Genomic DNA, 15,217 nt, shown 5'->3' on the forward strand with positions numbered 1-15,217 from the left:
CTCCATACTGTCCATACATGGAAACTAAGCTGCAAAAATTGACGGTTTTAAATGATTATTTCTGTGACATCATCAGCACAAATTCATTTACATATATTCACCTTTTCAGCCTTTTCAACAGTTAGGCCCTAAGACTGAATATGGAAGTTATACAGGGTGTTTCAGCAGTTTTCAGTGCCTTTTGAATGAGGTACATGTTTAAAAATAAATAAATTATAAAATTAAAAAAAAAAAAAAGTGTTCAATTCTATGGAATAAAGATGATTTGGAAAACGGACATGTAAGAATGAATTAGGGCCATTTTTAATTCCATGAAACCACAAATGTTAAGTGGACAGAGAAAAAAAAAAGAAAGCAATAAGGTTTGGATCATCTCTTGAGCCAGCTGCACAGTAAAAATATTTTCCCATTAAAATATTAGAATGCTATTAATTTCAACAGTAAAAAACTTAATTGTTTAAACATTTAAAAGGACTCTTGCTAACTTTACGGCTTAGGTTAGTTGTTAAAGACATTAACAATGAAAGTCATTCCTTTTAAATCAAAAATGCCCTGTAATGCTCTAGAAAGCTAATATGATATGAAACAATCAATTATTTTTTGCTCTGGTGGTTTAAGGACACTCTGACCAAGGACAATTGTTCTCTCTTTGCTTGCGTCATGTCATCATGACCCCCCCCCTCCCCCCATTAGATACACTAAGCCACATGTGAACACAGCTGTCCTGTCCTGTTCCAGGCCAGCACCATGCTGTGCTGTAACTGGCGCCACATCCAGCAGGACAGATGTTCTCACTCAAATCCTCCCCGTGTGATATAACAGAGGCACAGGAAGGGTCCAAGAGTCCCACAATGATCCCAACACTGGAAATATGTCTTTATAATGTAATCCTCTACGTAAGTTTCTGTTCTTTGCTGTTGTAAGAAAAACTTGGGACAGTTCCTTGAGATTAGTTAGGAGCAGAGAAAATTGTTCTAATTATTAATTAATTCTAATCTGTTACTGTAACTTAAAACATGAAAGTTTTCCTTGGCAAAAATTTTATTACTCCATCCATCATAAATGTTCATATATGTAAATGTAATGTACAATGTAAATGGTGTTAAAGGTTTTTCGATTTTTGTCTTACAGAAAAGCAGCACTTGTTTTACAAGTGTTTGACAGGCTGTAAGAAAGTCACAAGTCATACTAATAACTAAAGTTGTGAAGAAAGAGAAAAGAGATTGAGATCCTCAGTGTGGATGAAACAAGGCTCTAGTATAATGATTAGTTAAAAAGCTGACTGATCCCACCACCTCTCTAATTAATATCCTACCATCTATAAGCCTCCATAGCCATCTTATGCCATCTGTTACACCTCCTGTTTATGTTTTCATTATTTTTTGGCTTGAATGGGCTTTGAGACAGCTGAACATGACTTGATTCACCTTCTGCATTTGATGCTGCTAAACTGCCATCTTCACTGCAGTTTAACATTTGTCTTTCTACACAAGTTAGAGCCTCTTTATTTTCCTCTGGTGGAGTATAGAGCGCAGATTTCTCCCAGTTTTTAAATATGAGAATGAGTGACGTTAGAGAAAAAAAAATTACTTGTACCAAACACTAATTTACTATTAATTTATCTAACTTTCTTGATTTTGTGAATATTTGAAAATGACCATGCAATTTTAGCTGATGTAAGTAATTACAATTAACAATATGCCTTTTTGTACTATGGCAATAAAATTGGCTGATTCTGGGCACAGAACACAAATGTAGCTCATCAAAATCTGCACCAAAAGTATATTTAAAAACTATAATTGCAATTTTTAACCCTGAGTTTCATCCATACCGTTATCCATTTTATCATGGTCAGTTCAAACAAATGTCAGATGACTACGGACTAACTGACATGGCTAATTTTAAGTGACTTAAGGGAATGAACCGTGTTTTTTTTTTTAGTGCAGGATGATTGAGGGGGATCTAAAATCTGGAGCTGTGGAAGAAACAAGACTGCAACAACAACAAAGCAGTGGTGGTCTGGGCCCATCCATCCACCAAAGACAAATGCAAGACACACACATACACACACACACACGTAGAACAAAAACAACCGGAGCCTGGAGGGACATGACCGGATCTCCCCCTACTAAGATCCGCTTCAGCAAATAAATCAGCACAGAGCGAAACGCATGCTCGGCCAGCCTGGAGCCAGGGATGTGTTTCTAATAAAGCTGTACCCCACCCACCCTCAATCTCACATACACATACGCACCACTTGCATGGTCAGTTTGTTTGCGTTTGCAGGAAATCCACACCCTTAGTTTGTCTTGTCTTGAAAATGGACAGGAACAAAAATAAAACTTTGGCATTGCATGCTAAATAAATAAGAGAGAGGAGTGACCATCACCGGAAGACAAAGACGTTTATACTGAAATACCCAAGATCCACAACTAAGATAGCCTTCACAAACTAGGACCCACCAGTATATCAGTTGGGCAATAATACTGGCCAACACTGATGATCCAAGTTTTCTGTGTAGGGTTTTTGGATAAGGGCATCACAGGGATTCAAACTCATGACAAAAAAAAACTGTTTAACACTGTATTTTCATTACAGCGAGCCAAACCTCTTCCCTCACCAACTGCTGGTGGCATCTGTAAGCAAAGTCGTAGGTGGACACGCTCCAGGACCAGAGTTGTGCAAACCCTGTTTTTAAACAAAAAAAAAGTCAAAACAAATGTCTTGAGTTTTGAATACATTTCTTCAAATCAATAGTTACATCTCCACTCACTGTGCATTCAAGTGTTGAATCTCCCCATATGACTGTGGGCATGATGCAACTGGTTACTGTACCACACTTCAACAGTCTGATTTGTCGCCATAATTTATCTACATGAAGTTTGTTCAGGAGTGGAGTGAGTAGGGTGTGTGTGTGTTTTGTCTCTGTGAGGCCATGTTTTATCTTCATTTATCTGTGAAGGGAGCAATTCAAACCAGAGCACCCAATGTGGACTAAATGATATTTCTACAACGTTTCTAAACATGTTTGGTCCCACATGCAAATAATCAAGACATTATGCACACGCTCAACTAAGTAACTAATACATTTAAAAGACATGTTTTGATCTGTTTGGATTGAACATCATGGCAAACCTAACCACTGTTGAAGTACATGAGGAATGCTTCTTCAGCATTTTAGACTGGCAGATCTATTTTGCACTGTATTCAAAATACCCTCTTGATTTTTTTATCAAATTCCCCTCCTGTGTGTAGCAAGTACGTCTAAGTTTTAATTCAAATAAGCATGTTCGAATTTACTTTAGTGCAAGCAGTTTTAGCTTTTAAACAAAATTTTTCAATTAAGCAGTAGAACACGAGAGGGAGCAAGTTATCGCGAAATAACGTCACAGCTGTGTTTTTGCTTGTAGGCAAGAGCCGAAGCCATCATTCCTCAAGCTAAACAACTTCAAGTCTCGGGAAAAACCACCGTCACGTCTCAGATCTGGTGAAACTGAACATCAGACCCAATGCCGTCAGACAAAAGACTCAGAGAATGACTGTGAAAAATGTTATACTGGCATTTATATCAAAATACACAACAGTTTTCCAAGTTATACAAACCAGTATATGAATTCCCTCAACAAGGCTTGCGTTTGGTCCGATACCATTTCGCTGAGGCCGTTTGGTCTGATGTTCAGTTTTACCAGATCTGAGACATGACGGTGGTTTTTCCCCCAGAGACTCAAAGTCGTTTATCTTGAGGAATGATGCCATTCTGACTCTGAGGCCTGATGTCCTAAAATGTACCCCATAGCCACGCATTGTGCCAATTAATGCATTTGCATGTCGGTCAGTCTGAAAACAAGAAAGCAAAGTATGAAATGAAAAGTAAATCGCCACCTTTAAACCTGAACACATTGCATTTTGATTTTAGCTTTGACATGTATTCTGCATTTCTTGAAGAAAAGTCAAATCCAAAGTGAAGCTTAGATTTTCTTTTCTCTTTTAGCTTTTTCATTTTAAATTTGACCATAAAATACCAGAATAACGGATAATAATAAAAGGATGGGCAGACTGGTTCGGGATGATAGAAAGGCAACAGTATCTCAAAAAACTAACCAAAATCTCTGAGGAATGTTTCCAATGCCTTGTTGAAAGTATGCCATGAAGAATTAAGGCAGTTCTGTAGGCAAAAGGAGGTTGAACCTTTTACTAACAAGGTGTACCTAATAAAGTGGCTGGTGAGTATTTGGTCAATTCAGCTGTCATAACAGCAAGTCGAATGTCTTGTGAGTAAGTAAAATGAACAGAGAAATAAAAAGAACAGTTTGAAAGTCGTTTAAAAACACTGCATTACCTGTAATGAGCAACAGGTTTACTGAACAGTTGGACCTTTGTGTGACTTCAAAGCAAACTAAACACACACACAGGCATAGCCAATCCAATATTTAATGAGACCCAGATCTACAGAGCTCAACAGAAACATTTGCCTCAAAGAGACCATCAGTTAAACTGATATTGTTTTCCCCACTGCCAGGAAATCTTGTTCAACTCCAATACTGTTTTCCAAAATACGACGTTCATTAGAGATGGCACAGATCCACTATCCATTAAGTAAGAAATCCAGAAAGTACAGCAAAGCAGATCAAGTGAACACTGGGGATGTACATGGGTACTCTAGTACTCATTTAAGGTGCCAGTATTCATATACTGAAATCACTAATCAGGTCTGCTGCATCACAGAAAACTAGCGAAAAATATAAACAGACCAACAATTCAGCGAAATTGTGTTATGTTTTTATAAGACTGTAAAGAGCAATAGATTTGCTCATATTTAAGATGAACTAAATGTAAACTATATTTCACCTCTAATAAATGATTGAGTTCACGTGTTTCAGCCATTGCTAACAGACATATAAAATCAAGTACACAGCCATGCAATCTGCACAGATTTTTTCACAGTATTCAACCCCTTTGCTATGAAGACCCAGAGGCTGCAACACCATTAAGCAAGAGGCACCGCTAACCAAACAACACCATGAACTCCAAAGTGATCTCCAAACAAGTCAGGGACAAAATTATTAAGAAGTACAAGTCCAGGTCGGGTTATAAAAAAATATCCAAATCTTTGATGATCCCCCAGAGCACCATCAAATCCATTATCATCAAATGGAAAGAACATGGTACCACAACAAACCTGCCAAGAGAGGGCTGCCCACCAAAACTCGTGAAGACCGGGCAAGGAGGCCATTAATCAGAGGAGCAGCATAGAGACCGATGGTAACCCTGAAGGAGCTGCAGAGTTCCCAAGCAGAGAATGGAGTATCTGTCCATACGACCACAATAAGCCATACACTCCATAGAGCTGGGCTTTATGGAAGAGTGGCCAGAAAATGCCTTTACTTACAGACAAACATAGGAAGGCTCATTTTGAGTTTGCCAAAAGGCATGTGGGAGACTCCCCAAATGTATGGAGGAAAGTGCTCTGGTCAGAGGAGACCAAAATTTTACTTTTCGGCCACCAAGGAAAACGCTATGTCTGGCACAAAACCAACACAACTCATCACCCCAAGAACACCACCCCCACAGTGAAACATGGTGGTGGCAGCAGCATCATGCTGTGTGGATGTTTTTCAGCAGCAGGGACTGGGAAACTGGTCCGAATCTAGGGGAAGCTGGAGTGCTAAATGTGGTGCTAAATACAGGGATATTCTTGAGCAAAACCTGTTTCAGTCTGTCAGTGATTTGAGACTGGGATGGAGGTTCACCTTCCAACAGGACAATGACACAAAGCATACTGCTAAAGCAACACTCAAGTGGTTTAAAGGGAAAGGAATGGCCTAGTCAAAGCCCAGACCTTAATCCAAGTGAGAATCTGTAGTCAGACTTGAAGATTCTGTTCACCAGCGGAAACTCTAACTTGAAGGAGCTGGAGCAGTTTTGTCTTGAAGAACGGGCAAAAATCCCAGTGGCAAGCTCATAAAGACTCATCCAAAACGAATTGCAGCTATAACTGCCGCAAAAGGTGGCTCTAGAGGAGTTATTTTGTCCCATTTGTTTTTTGCTTCACAATTTTAAATAAATAAATATCAAATGTTCAGTCATGTTCTTTAAATGAAACGATGCAAACCCTGAAATAATCCATTTTAATTTCAGGCTGTGAGGTAGCAAAACACAAAAAAATGCCAAGGGGGGTGAATACTTTTGCAAGGCACTGTATAAATCACTGCAGTCTTTCAACTTGCCTCTGGAAGCAACAACAGCACAAGAACTGTGCATTGGGAGCTTCAGGAAAGGGTTTTCCACGGCTGAGGCACAGTACACAAGCCCAAGATGACTAATCAATGCCAAACTCTGGAGCACTGGAAAAGTGTTTGCTGCAGTGATGAATCACACTTCACTATCTGGCAGTCCGTGGGACGAATCGGAGCTTGGTGGATGCCAGGAGAGCGTTACCTACCAACATTAACGTTTGCTAGAGAAGTGATACTGGTGTGTTTTTCACAGTGTGCTAGGTCAGTCTGGATTGAGATTACTACAGACACTCCCAATGACTGTGTGGTGTATTTGTGTAATGTATGGCAAATATTATAGTGAGAGAAAACTGATGGGCAAAAACATGAAAAAAACAACAAAATTGTGAATGCTTCAAATTGACGAGGCTGAGTGGTGCAACACTAACATATTAAAGAGTCGCTGTAAGTCAGAATGAGCCTTTAGGTGCCGGAATGGCAATTCAATAACGTTACATTAGCTTGGTGATGGGACGATACTACTGCCATTTGGCTGGCACATTCAATAATTTACATTAGCCAACTACCTACCCACCAACAGTAAAGCTTGAAGCAGGAGTGATGCTTCAGCATGGAAAAGATATTTTAGACAATTATATGCGCCAAACATTATGGCCACAGTTTGGAGAAGGCCATTCCCAACACAGCATGAGTGCGCCCCTGTGTACAAAACTATGTCCATGAAGACATGGTTTGGCAAGTCTGGTGTGGAGCTGCTCCAGTGTTCTGCACAGAGCCCTGACTTTAACACCATTAAACACCTTTTGGGATCAAATGGAATGTTCACTGGAAGCCAGGCCTTGCAAAATTACCAAAAGAAAAAAATATATATTGCTTTTATTACCACTAGTATCACAGCTGCCACCTCATCACACCACAAAGGTCCTGATTTCACCAATTACTATAATTTTCCACACTGTTAGCCAAATAAGAAGATGGTTACTTACATGGTCATATGTAAGTCAATCTAATGGTATTGTGCCACCCTTACTTCTCTTGAGGCTGTTTTCAAATGTGTAATATTACAATTAAGAAGTTTTTTAATGAATATAAAGGTTATGTCAATAATTATCCTTGAAGATTAATGGAAAATCTTGGCCATTTCCAGGCCTAGGGAGTATTAGGTTTGTGAGGGATCACACAGGCAAACAAAGTAGACATTAACTCTATGACCCACACTGCTACCATACACCACGACACATGACATTAAACGCTACGATAAACACAACGCCGATAACTCTACTGACTCTCTACACTTTCACGCAGCTCCTGAGGCCTGTTACCTGAGGAACAGTTTGGGAGTTTTCCAGAAAGATGCTATGAGACAAAAGAAAAGCAACCAAATTATTTCAAACTTGTCCCCTCACACAATACAATTTAAGCTCGCTCAACGTGACGGGTTTCTAAGAGAACAGGTTTTTGTTGTCTAGTCTAGTTTTGCTGTGAAAGCAAGTCGTCTCTCTTGTTCGAGGAGTTTAATGTTTTCAAGGTGTGGTGGAGTCTTTGTTTTTAACGCAATTATCATTCAATCTGATTTTCAAGACAAACAATGTACACCAGTACAGCAAATATTTTCATTTTGAGGGATACTCTAGCCAAAATGAAAAGAATTACCATCATCATCTGTTGTAAACATGGTTACTGGCAACACTTGCGTAGCAGAAGCCTCTATATTGACAACTTTTTGTTTAAAGACTAAGACAACCCCCCTTCTGGTGAAGCACATTGAACGCAGAAGTAAATTTTGAAAGAATTTAAGTAATATAAAATATAATATAGCGTTAACACTTGGGACAAGCTTTCCTTTTCATGGCTAGTTGGCTGTATTATTCCTTTACAAAAGAAAAAAGTTTGACTAATTGAGGTCAGTGCTATATTATTAATGCAAGCTAGCACCACAGATGAATTTATTCGCCTCTAAATCAGCAGTAAGCAGTCAGGATTTGGTGAGCACCACTGGAATCCCCTGTGGCTGTGTGATATATTTGTGTAATGTGTGCTGAGGAACTGCATTGAGAGAACACTGATGGACAAAAACATGCAAAAGGTACAAAATTGTGAATTATGTCACATCAGTGAGGCTGAGGAGTGCAATGCTGCAATAAAGAGTACTGCATAACTTTAGTAAGATATTAAAAGGTAGTTAGGCTAGAATGTCCCTTTATGTGGAGGAAAGGCAGTTTATTAATATAACAGATGGGACACGACAGGAACATACTGTCATTTCAAGATTCAAGGGTTTTACTGTCATGTGCACAGCAGAACAGGCAGTTGCACTGTACAATGGAATTCTTACTTTGCTGCAGTAAGAATTTACTTTAGCTGACCCTTTTTGACCAAAATGACTTGGCCAACTACAGGGTATCCTAAGCACTTTAAACTAAGTGACATCATTGAACTACGCTTATTATTTTTATTACCTCATAAAAACCTAGTTTTCAGATTTAAAAAGTTTTTTTTTTATGTATGTTTGTCAGACACAAAACTACCTGCCAAACGTGTGTTTTTCTCTGCTTTAACATTACCTTTGGCATAATCATCCCAATGCTTCCTGTAAGCCAGATCCATATACACATCTGCACAGAGGTCTGGAGTGCAGGTGGACAGCGAGCCAAAAACTTTGTACTCATAGAGTCCAGTTTCCTGTATTTCATAAATAAATAAACAAGAAAACACAAAGAGGGAGGAAAAAAAATAATAAAAGTCACATTTTGTTCTCACTGAGCTTTGAGCCACACCCCATGGAAAGAGCATGTGGAAGTAATAAGCAAAGTCACATGAAGTTCCTCAGTCAGTTAGTCACTCCTGTCATTCAGGTCCAGGGACCAGATTCATGAATGGGGGAAAAAAAAAAACTATGAAGGATCTTAAACACCAAGAAGTTCACAAAAATAAAGAAATCCTTGTGTGTAGTTCAATAGACTATCAAACTCTTACAGACTAAGACAAGATTAGGAAAACTAATTTACCCATTTTTTTCTGAGAATACCACTTACACTTATACCTCTATAGCTAAGACAAAAAGGCTCATTTAAGAAGATTTTCTTTCTTAAGCCACTTTTTTTAACCTGGCCGCAGCTTCTTAATGTACCCTCCTCACATTTCCCTGCATAAATCAAAGCCAGCCTTATGGCCAGTGCACGGTCACAGCTAAGGCTGGGTATCATTTAACGCCCTGGACTGTCGAGCAGGTGACTGGCCAAGTTCAAAACTGCATCAACGCTGCGTGGCTATAGCTAACTAGCAGGTGAACTGCACTGTTTTTGTGTTCTTTCCTGATGGTCTTGTTCTCCGTCACTACACACAAGCCAGATTCTTGAGCTTTCCTCGACCAATAACCCCAAAATCCCTGGTAATTCAACCCCAAGAAGCAGCTGAAGAGCTGCAGTCCGGATGAGCTCAGTGGTCCGAGCCAAGTGTGTGTTTACAGACATTTCATTCACAAACTGCGTGTTTACCTTGATGAAACGTCGATATATTTTAACCCCCATGGTCTCTGTGAAAAATTCCCATTCTCCTCCTATCTGAGGCTCATCCAGCTCCTTCCATGCCTCCTGAAACTGCTGGTCGGTGAACTGCAGAGCCATGTTTTCAAATCTCCAGCAATGGGATTGTAGCAACACTCGGCCACAGCGCTGGACCCAATTCTACCACAATAAAAGTCCCCTCTCCAAAATTCGTTACTTGAGACTAAACGTCGAAACATAACATGCAATTTAAGAAAAAAGGCACATTTTTACCTAAACCTAAAAACATTTTTCAAAATCATGCACTGACCTGAGGAATGAAGAATTGGCCTAAACAATATTCTATATAACACTGTTCTCAGAAGAGTGTAAAAAGGGAAGTCCAGTCATCTTCTTAAACAGTAAAACAACAGTGGTCTTTCCCTGAATTTGTATTTCAGTGGCTATTTTTCTCCGACAGACTGCATAACATCATCAGATTATTTTCAAGGATGCTCCAGAATTTTGATTTTGGGAAATTCAGAGGATCCAAAAGGTTCATTAGAAGGTTCTGGACCCCCTAGTAGCCCCTGAAATTCACACCTTGCGTCCTTCCCTTTCTGTCATAGGAAAACAGGAAACTAATCTGGACAAAAATAATAACTGTCAACTATCAAACAGAACACATTTTATAAGCCACTTATCCTTCTGGGTCACAGGGGGAGCTGGAGCCTAATTCCAGCAGTCCCTGGGCGGAAGGCAGGATACATCTTGGACAGGCCGCCAGTCCATTGCAGGGCACACAGGCATATACGTGTACACACATACATGTACTATAACTCTCTCCCTGTGTGTGTGTGTGTGTGTGTGTGTGTGTGTGTGTGTGTGTGTGTGTGTATGTGTGTGTGTGTGTGTGTGTGTGTGTGTGTTAGGAAGGCAGAATATTGGTGTCGCTGTGTCATTTTGCAGAACAGACGAAACTGTATCCCTTCTTTTGTCTGCGGTTACAGTGTCTGTGGCTTTTTCCAGGCCACTAGTAGCTGTTAGCTGTGCTGTCGACTGCCTAGTAAAACAGATTAAAGCTACACCCTCTCTCTACATGATATTTACTTATTTATTTATTTATTTTCTCAAATCTCACCATAATTCCTTTATTCGTTGAATGGCTTCAAATCAAAACTGTCTAGTCAAACTGAGTTAAAGGCTCTGGACACAGCAGCTATCAGTAATGACTCCCAGCACCATTTCAGATTTAATCATGTATGCGAACGACACAAATTACAATCTGCACCGTGTTTTGACTAAACTGCTGCAACACACATCTTTCATGCCATGGGCCCCATTTTATAGTTGGCATTTCACACATGCCAAAATAACATCATAACATTCAAACAGTATTTAATAGTTAACATCCTGTGATCACTGAAATGATTTACTTAGTATTTGTCAGCATACTGAAAAAATACATTGGAGAAAAAATACATTTACAGCAAATATGTCTTGACTTAGTTCACAGACATACATGTGTGAAACCTGTTCTGGATTGTCAATAATAAGTACTTATTCATGTATGAAAATAGACAGTTCTACCAAATTAGTACCAAAACATGGTCCCACAGTCCATAAAAACTGTCCAAAAAAGAAAGAAGTATTCAGATTGTAGATATTTCCAATGATTACATTATAATCTGTTTACACCTGAGGTAGTAATACGCTAAATATATACATAATCATCATTTATAAAGTGCTTTCTATAGGGAGGTGTCTGCCCCAAACCTGAACCCTTAAATGTCAACTAGTGAAAATAATAGTTACTTTTTTATGTTTTTTGAAAGATCCTTTTGATTCCTTTTAATGCAAAGTTGAAAGATTCAGATTTATGAGTTTAGTTTAAAAAGAAAAACATTATAAAATGTATTTTATAATCTATTTTTCATGTCATTATTGAAACCCAAAGACTTTTAGTCCAAAGTTGGAGCCTTATTTCAGCCACACCCTTGCATTTTAGAGAAGGAAGTGATACAGCATCCCTGTCTCTCATGTCCACATGGTGAGCGTTTAGATCTTTGGTGGTCTACCAGTTCTTTTCTCCACATTTCTCTTAATGATGTTTTGAACTCCAGTTTTGGAAACCCTTATTTTCATTCGACTTTCTCTTGAATTATCTTACACATTTCTTTCTTAGAAGATACTGTAGACACAGTCTGCTATATTCTATGAGTAATGTGTGATGTAGAAAGCTGAGGTCAGTCAGTCTGTGGCCTAGAAGCCGGTGTTGCCTCACTTCGCTGGAACGCACTGGTGTATCTTTTTGGGCAGGGATTTCAGACAGGAAGGAACACCCCATATCCACTTACAGCCGAACACACTATGCCACTGTGCACAGAGCAGTAAAACAGGGCTGACCTGATAGAGTTTCTCCAACACATGCCATCCAGTGCAATGGTCAGGGCTTAGCCAAACACATGGATTGAGGTCAGGGTGACTGGCCCAAACAGCACACACATCGCTGTCATACTGAAACCTCATAACTGATTTTCGTAGTTCACACTTTTTGAAAATGCCTAGAAGCACAATCACACTGAAACCAGCTCTCACTACTTGTGTGTTAGCATGTTTTTTGTTATTATTTCTTCAGGAAAACATATTTTAAATGAGTTTTATTCAACCTCAAGAACAGAAATTCCCATTAACCTAATGATTAATATGAACATAAATCAGGGCTAGAAGACGATCAGATGCAAAGTCTAGCACCACATGCTTTTCTAAATGATCAACATTTAATGTGTGTTCAGAATAGAATATTGTCACTATTGACAAAAAGGCTTCTCTGAAGCAAAGCCATAGAAACCTCATAGTACCCCATCCAGGTCTTGGAGACCACCCAAAAGTTCTAATCCAACACAATTGGCTTTAATATTCAGATGTCCCTGAAGGCCTTTATTAGCTGGATCAGGTGTGTTAGTTTAGGGTTGGCACTAAACTCTACAGGGTGATAGATCACCAAGACTAGAATTGGGCATCCTAGTTTTAGGGAACCACTTTGGGTTCCCTAAAGAAGGGATCATAAGATATGAGAGTGTAGAGTATTTCTAGAGTTTAAAGACTTATAATTCTCCACATAATTTGAACATTTGCAGAGATTTGTGGTTTAGAATGAAGAAAAAACACAAAGTGCATGTGTGCATAGCTTAAAAATGTTAATAGTTTTTAGACCATAAAGTTTCTTGTTTGCGAAAGTAAATACATGAACATTAAAGTTATCATCACTAAGTTAACTTGCCAGCTTGCTAACTTGTTTTAAGGTATCTCTACCCTACGTTGCAGCTCAAAGAAGCCTAGTCAAGTACAGCATAAATCCAGTTTGGAGAAGTGAAAGTGCACTCTTATAGAGTGAATCTTATAGAGATGCTGGCAAAAAGGGGCATTATTATAACATTTATCAGTTTATCAGTGCGTTGTCAGATTAATTACACTTTCGGGGCCAAATTAAAGATGACAAATACAGCAAACCCATTTTTACTGAACTGGGCCGTTCTTTTCTTGTTCTTTTTTCTATTTTATTTTTGCCAAAGGGTTCAGCTCACACCATCACCTTGCCTGCCTGTGTCTGCTTCAGTCTCAAAATTACAACACAAAACAAGAGAAGCTATTATTATTACTACTAGTAGTAGTAGCTTTAGTATCCCTGTAAACACCTCTGCTGATGCTTCTGAACATTTCAGTAGATGTACATACAAAGACAATACCAATGATGTTAGTAATGATAACACTTCCTTTCTGTAATTTTGAGACTGACCCCGTATGTATATATACATATATATAGTAAAATCCGACACTACAAAAAAGCAAATAAAAGATAAGATGGTTAAACTAACGTTAGTGCTGGCATTAGCTAATACCGCTTAGCTAGCTAGCTAACGCTGGCTGGCTAGCTCCACACACCACAGTAGAGGTTAAATTTAGATTCTAGCTATTAGTTTTTTACATTTAGTCACTCAAATTCACTTCTCTGTTTTCTTTAGACTTGTTTTTTTTCCCTAAACAGGCAGAAATATTAAAGCTGCTCTTAGAACATTTTCACATTTCCTGTGAATGCTAACCGCTGCGTCTCATAGCCAAACTAGGCTAGTTACACAGCCAGCGAGGGAGAGGATGTAAGATGATGTCGTTATTAAACGTAATTAAAGAGAAATCTGGGATGTTAATTTAGGTTGGAATTAGACATTTTGACTCACTAACATTACCTTAGCTAACATTACTATCTAGCATTGATGTCATTCCCTCTAGCGTCAAATTGAATAACATATTAAACGATAAAATCCAATTTGCTTGATCGTAATTCTAATAAATGTGCAAATATAAAGACAAAATACACATTAACGCCACCTCAAAGACAGCAGCGAGTTTTACAGTCTGGACTGCAGAGAACTGAGTGGGGAAAAAGGGAAGGGGAGATTTTAATCGAGGCGCGCCTGTTTTAAAGGTCCGCTCTGAGTCCGCTGACCGGCAGAGGGTCTAGTGCTGTTAAATGTGGCCACGTGTGCCCGAACGGGGCCCGAGTCCGCAGTGCCGATGCGACTGCTAGGAGGACTTTGTGACGGCCAAGGTAATCCGGCCCAAACACGCTTGCTGGCTGGGTAGAGCCGAAAAAGTGCCACTGCGGAAAATCTCCAATGGCTTTGCGTTCCCTCGCAAACGTTTTCGTTCCCTTGCAGCTGTTTTGCGTTCACTTACGAAACAGCTTGCTTTTGCAAGGGAACGCAAAACCATTGCGAGGGACCGTAAAATTTGCGAGGAAATTCAGCGTCATTACCTTTTTCGTTAAAACATGAGGAGCACTTATTAAAGGAGCGACGGTTAGTGGCCATCTACTGTCAATATAGATTATATGTGGGATTTTGTCATACAGTTACACGAAGTCTGCGAGACTGTAACAGATGCAGTGATGAAAATGTTTTTGAAAACAGATGAAAGAGAAAAAACTGTGCACACCTCTCCTCATCTCAGCCACCTCTACAAACACGGCTTTTCTTTACAACACCCCCCTCTCTCCCAATTCACCTCTCTCTCTCTCTCTCTCTCTCTCTCGCTCTCTCACACACACACACACACACACACGCACAAACACACAGGCTCGCCCCCCCCCCCCCTCTCTCTCTCTCCCAATTCATCTCTCTCTCTCTCTCTCTCTCTCTCTCTCTCACACACACACACACACGTACAAACACACAGGCTCGCTCCCCCCCTCTCTCTCTCTCTCCCAATTCGTCTCTCTCTCTCTCTCTCTCTCTCTGTGTCTCTCTCTCTTTCTCTCTCTCTCTCTCTCTCTCTCTCACACACACACGCACACACACACACACACAGGCTCGCTCCCCCCCCCCTCTCTCTCCCAATTCATCTCTCTCTCTCTCTCTCTCTCTCTCTCTCTCTCTCTCACACACACACACACACGTACAAACACACAGGCTCCCCCCCCCTCTCTCTCCCAATTCA

The 15,217-nt window shown here is 39.7% G+C and overlaps 1 protein-coding gene across 1 annotated transcript in view; it reads right to left on the reverse strand.

Annotated features, from left to right (window-relative positions):
- LOC108433498 (phosphatidylcholine transfer protein) overlaps positions 1-9,902 on the reverse strand; it is an 18,249-nt gene extending 8,347 nt beyond the window's left edge. Inside the window, exons 1-2 of the mRNA XM_017708108.2 lie at positions 9,734-9,902; positions 8,801-8,918 (exon numbers count right to left, since the gene is read on the reverse strand). Coding sequence (XP_017563597.1) covers positions 8,801-8,918; positions 9,734-9,862 — 247 coding nt within the window. The 5' untranslated portion in view covers positions 9,863-9,902. The remainder of the gene's footprint in view (positions 1-8,800; positions 8,919-9,733) is intronic.
- Positions 9,903-15,217: the final 5,315 nt, after the last annotated feature.

Source organism: Pygocentrus nattereri, chromosome 1, assembly GCF_015220715.1.
Source record: "Pygocentrus nattereri isolate fPygNat1 chromosome 1, fPygNat1.pri, whole genome shotgun sequence".
NCBI classification, from domain to species: Eukaryota; Metazoa; Chordata; class Actinopteri; order Characiformes; family Serrasalmidae; genus Pygocentrus; species Pygocentrus nattereri.